Source organism: Heterodontus francisci, chromosome 28 (genome assembly GCF_036365525.1).
Source record: "Heterodontus francisci isolate sHetFra1 chromosome 28, sHetFra1.hap1, whole genome shotgun sequence".
NCBI classification, from domain to species: domain Eukaryota; kingdom Metazoa; phylum Chordata; class Chondrichthyes; order Heterodontiformes; family Heterodontidae; genus Heterodontus; species Heterodontus francisci.
This window is the reverse complement of record NC_090398.1, coordinates 38,836,915-38,842,117: the sequence shown is the minus strand read 5'-3', so window position 1 is coordinate 38,842,117 and position 5,203 is coordinate 38,836,915. Positions and strand designations below refer to the sequence as shown.

The following is a 5,203-nucleotide window of genomic DNA, read 5'->3' as shown; positions in this document are numbered from 1 at the left end:
AGCATAGCTGAGGATCCGATAGTCGAACAAGTAGAAGTGAGGAAAGATTGTGATTGCTGTTTCCTTTTTTGTTCTGCAGGCAGCGGCAGTCTTTAATGCAGTCATCCCAAGGTCACTTCATTCCCCCCGCCCTGATGCTGTTTGGTGTGTGTGACCACCCTGCACAGCACCCACCACCCTTGCTATTGTATTTTGAGTCATCCAGCTCTTGCTCACTTCTCGTCAATTGGGGATAAATATTACATTCATGGACTGAATACATTGGGGCTTGCCTCTGGGCTGCTCTCTGATTTTGTTTATGAACTAATTGAATAATTGATATAACTGGATATTTTACCGCATTCTTGAACTGCTCCCTGAACTTAGATTGTGTCACCCCATAAATAAATGTGTTTGTACAGCAGCTTAAATTCAGAAGCATCCATCCTACTTGTTCAAATATATATACAGAATCGTCATGACCCCTGGGATTTGCTCCGGTAATGTTATAATATAAGAAATTTAAAACATACACTGACCACAGAAGTATGAAGCTGCCAGATATCGTAAAGAGTAAAATCACAGGTTTCCTTCTGCTCTCCATCTCTGGGTCACTGTGATTCTCTCCCTTGCTCTGACCCTTCAGTCCCTTGCGGACTCGACTCGTCACTAAAGTGTGTCTGACTGTCAGAGCGTTGAGCAATAGAATTGAAGCGAATGGGAGCAATGGGGTTAAAACGGTATCAAACCAATCAAATCCCACCCATCCAGGCAACGCCCCCCAAACTCCGCCACTCACCATCTGATTAGGGGACTGAGAGAAGGTGAGATGGCAGTCCAGGGCGGTGAGGATGGAAGGGTGATGGACGCAATGAAATTTATCAAAAAAATAAAAACAGTTAACAATAATCAACTGAGCTGAGAAGATTCCAGCAGTTGCTGCACATTGACGTTTCTAAGCACTTTGTTTTTCAGAGCATAGCTGAGGATCCGATAGTCGAACAAGTAGAAGTGAGGAAAGATTGTGATTGCTGTTTCCTTTTTTGTTCTGCAGGCAGCGGCAGTCTTTAATGCAGTCATCCCAAGGTCACTTCATTCCCCCCGCCCTGATGCTGTTTGGTGTGTGTGACCACCCTGCACAGCACCCACCTCCCTTGCTATTGTATTTTGAGTCATCCAGCTCTTGCTCACTTCTCGTCAATTGGGGATAAATATTACATTCATGGACTGAATACATTGGGGCTTGCCTCTGGGCTGCTCTCAGTGATTTTGTTTATGAACTAATTGAATAATTGATATAACTGGATATTTTACCGCATTCTTGAACTGCTCCCTGAACTTAGATTGTGTCACCCCATAAATAAATGTGTTTGTACAGCAGCTTAAATTCAGAAGCATCCATCCTACTTGTTCAAATATATATACAGAATCGTCATGACCCCTGGGATTTGCTCCGGTAATGTTATAATATAAGAAATTTAAAACATACACTGACCACAGAAGTATGAAGCTGCCAGATATCGTAAAGAGTAAAATCACAGATTTCCTTCTGCTCTCCATCTCTGGGTCACTGTGATTCTCTCCCTTGCTCTGACCCTTCAGTCCCTTGCGGACTCGACTCGTCACTAAAATGTGTCTGACTGTCAGAGCGTTGAGCAACAGAATTGAAGCGAATGGGAGCAATGGGGTTAAAACTGTATCAAACCAATCAAATCCCACCCATCCAGGCTCAGTAAAATAGCTCGGGTTGGTGTAACAGAACCACGGCACACTGTCAATTATCTTGCCAGGTTTATACGCAAAGTAGAATGGGATGCTTTTTAAACAGAGCAGAATGCAGGTTGCTGTCAGAACGAGAGCTGCAGTTTTCTTGGTGCAATAGTTTGTTTTCAGTTTCTGGCAACAAATGGCAACAAATCGATCAAAGGTGAAAGTGACGGTGAACCAGACAGAACAGTCTCCAGCTGCACAACTCAAGACAGCGATGGCACTACAAATAGGTGTGATGTTCAGGAAAGATCCTGGTAAAAAGTAATAACCAATCCGGAGCAGTATGACCTCAGTGATAATAACCAGTAGATCTGCCATTGCCATGGCCACCAGGTAGCGAGTAGTGCAGGTGGAGAGGCCGCACTTTCCACGTGATAGGATCACAACTGCCAGTAAATTCACTGGAAGAAAGAGAAGGGAAAAGAGAATGGAAATCATATAAACAAATATTCTCCATGCCTGAGCCAGACATAAGACACCGAGTTTTACAACCAAAAAATAGATGGTTTGCGAGTGGGTCAGAAGTTCAATTTTTAAAAATCTCAAATCTGATCTTCACCCGCCTCTGGCTCGCCAACTTCTGGGTTTAGCCAATTGGGTCGGCGGGTGCGGGGTGGGGGGTACAGAACTGCTAGCAGGAGGTGGGTTTGCAGTTTAAATATTTTAATGTGACTGAAGTCTCTGATTTAAGATATTTTACATTTTAGCTCTGGACAGCCGTGATCCCACAGTCCATACAAAGACACCAGGATAGGTGAACAGCGCCTCTGGGATCAGACCCCCACCAGGTAACAGGCCTCCAAGATCAGAACCTCTGTACACCACTTTGCCCCCACAACCCCTTCCCTCCAACGATCGGACTTCCCTGGGCCAGAGCCTTCGTATCAGACCACCCGTCGTCTCGTACATCACGCACTGACCCTCCTATGCGAGTTGTGGATCGAAAGACCCACGATCAAAAACACCGACAGCCCCTCCATAACTGCAGTGGATTCTCCTAGGATCTGAATTCCCCCACATCCTGGGCTTTGTGCACCCTCCACCATATCCGGGATCAGAAACCTCTGACATCTGAACCATCCCAGGATTGGACTCCCTGAACCGTGTCGTGAATCAGACATCAGTACATCCCGCCCTGGACTTGGAACAGCCCAATTATAGGAGATCGCCCCACTCTCATATTGCAGATTGACCCCAGTGAATGGAGATACCACCACGTGCTTTGCCTCGGCTGAGGCTTATTGGACACTCTAGGAAGCAGACGACACCTCTCATCTTGGTTTCGTGGTTCAGCCATACATGGTCTGATCGCTTGCTGCCTAGTCGTCATCACCCAACTGGAGGCCGAGCCTGTCAATCAGGCTGTCAGTTGGGAGCGAACCTGTCAAATAAATGAAATGCAGTCTGTGGATTTACAACTCCACCGCCTGCAGGGAAACCAGGATTTCTGGGGTTGCCGTCCAAAACCCAACGCCACCCGAACGATTATAACGCATCCCCTCTCCCCGCCACCCCGCCGCACCCTAGCCCTGTTAATATGCAGTGCTAATATAGCAGGAATAGAAAAACTCTAAGAGTAATGTAAATTTAATTAAAAGAAAAACAAAAGTATGTTGAAAAAAATCAGCAGGTCAGGCAGCATCTGCGGAGAGACAAACAGATTTAATGTGTTCGGCCAATATCGTTTCATCAGAACCAGACATTATTAGGCAATAACAGTTTTAAAGAAAAGATGAGCCAGAGACATGCGAGTGAGGAAAGAACAAAGGGAAGGTCTCCGATCGAGCAGAGGGCTGGCGTGATTCTGTGAGGAAAGGCGTTGATGCTGCAAGGGGAATGGAGAATCAATGAAACAGAGGATGGGTCCAGAGGATGTGTAAATGGTGACTGCAGAATAAGAGAGGGAGGGGGAGCATGGGAAAGAGGAAAAGGCTCCAGTGACCATAACATGTAATGCAGAATGGCGAGAGGACCTGAGATGTGTGGACCAGCCTGCCAGCTGTTTATCAATCGGGGAATGACACCCCAAGCCCCAACCCACACTCCCTCTATTCCCCGGTGACTCTGATGTAAACATCATCTATTACCAGCACAGAACGTCCTACAGAATGCGAAAACTGTATTTAATCTGCAGTTTTTCATCACCGTGTTGAGTCCGACAGGCTATATAATAACGAATCGAAAACATTGTGTTGTTTCTCATTGAACTTTGGTCGAAGAGTCTTGGAGTTCAAAGACAAAATGGTCAGAGAAGGAGTGGGATGCAGAATTGAAGAGACAGGACAGATACTGGAAGTTCAGAGTCATGCTTGCAGATGGAGCAGAGGAGTTCTGCAAAGTAATCACCCACTTACCTCGGAGCGGAGCAGTGATGGGTGGACCTGGAAGAAAGCCACTCTGGAGCGGTGGCTATAAATAAAGAGTTGGGCTGCAGGCCCTTACTTACCTGGGAGTGGAGCGACAAGTGACGAACCTGGAGTGACGTTGATCAGGAGTGGCAGCGATAAATAAAGAGCGGGGCTCGAGGCCCTTACTTACCCGGGAGTGGAACGGCGACTGGCGGACCTGGAAGGAAGCCTATCCGGAGCTGTGGCAGGCTTCCTGTCTCTCTTGATGCCGCGCAAGCTGAGACTCCAAAGACGAAATAAAAGACTTACAATGACATCACGGAAAATCTGCAACGTAATTGGTTGGGTAAATGCTAGCCGATGTAAATAGCTTCAGAAAACATGGGAAACATTTTTTTTTTCACTCAAGTGATAAATTGAGTACTACTAAAGCGTGTTTTTATTAATTAGTGTAATTTGGATTGTAGTGGGTCCTGCTTGGAGTAGAACAAGGCCCCGAGTGTAATTAATATTTTTTTTAAGGTGAAGGGAGTAACAAATTGATCTAAAGGTGAGTCATGGCAGGAGAGCTCGCACCCGTGATATGCTCCTCCTGCGCTTTGTGGGGAATCAGGAACACTTCCAGTGTCCCTGACGACCATGTGTGCTGGAAGTGTATTCAACTGCAGCTATTGGCTACCGGCGTAACGGAGATGGAGCAACGGATGGATTCACTGTGGATCATCCACGATGCTGAGAATGTCATAGATAGCACGTTTACTGAGGTGGTCACACCGCAGGTAATGGCTGCACAGGCAGAAAAGGGATGTGTGACCACCAGGCGGAGTAGAAGGCACAGGCAGGTCTGCAGGAGTCCCCTGTGGCCATCCCCCCTCTCAAACAGATATGCAGCTTTGGATACTGTTGTGGGGGGGGGGGGGGGGGTGGCCTCCAAGAGGAAAGCAGCAAAAGCCAAGTTCGTGGCAAAATGGAAGCCTCTGATGAACAGCATCGGAGGAAAAGGAGGGGACTAGCTCTCGTGATAGGGGATTCTATCATACGGGGCACAGATAGGGGTTTCTGTGGCCGCAAACGTGACTCCAGGATGGCATGTTGCCTGCCTGGTG

General features: G+C 47.0%; 1 protein-coding gene across 1 annotated transcript; it reads right to left on the bottom strand.

Moving 5' to 3' along the window:
• Positions 1–1,239: 1,239 nt before the first annotated feature.
• On the bottom strand, positions 1,240–2,187 carry LOC137345326 (probable G-protein coupled receptor 139). The gene has a single exon (XM_068008823.1). The coding sequence runs from the start codon at positions 2,185–2,187 to the stop codon at positions 1,240–1,242; it is 948 nt and encodes a 315-aa protein (XP_067864924.1).
• Between the last annotated feature and the right edge of the window lie 3,016 nt (positions 2,188–5,203).

What these genes read in the sequence shown, in the direction of transcription:
- LOC137345326 (XM_068008823.1), bottom strand. Translation starts at nt 2,187, where the DNA reads ATGATTTCCATTCTCTTTTCCCTTCTCTTTCTTCCAGTGAATTTACTG.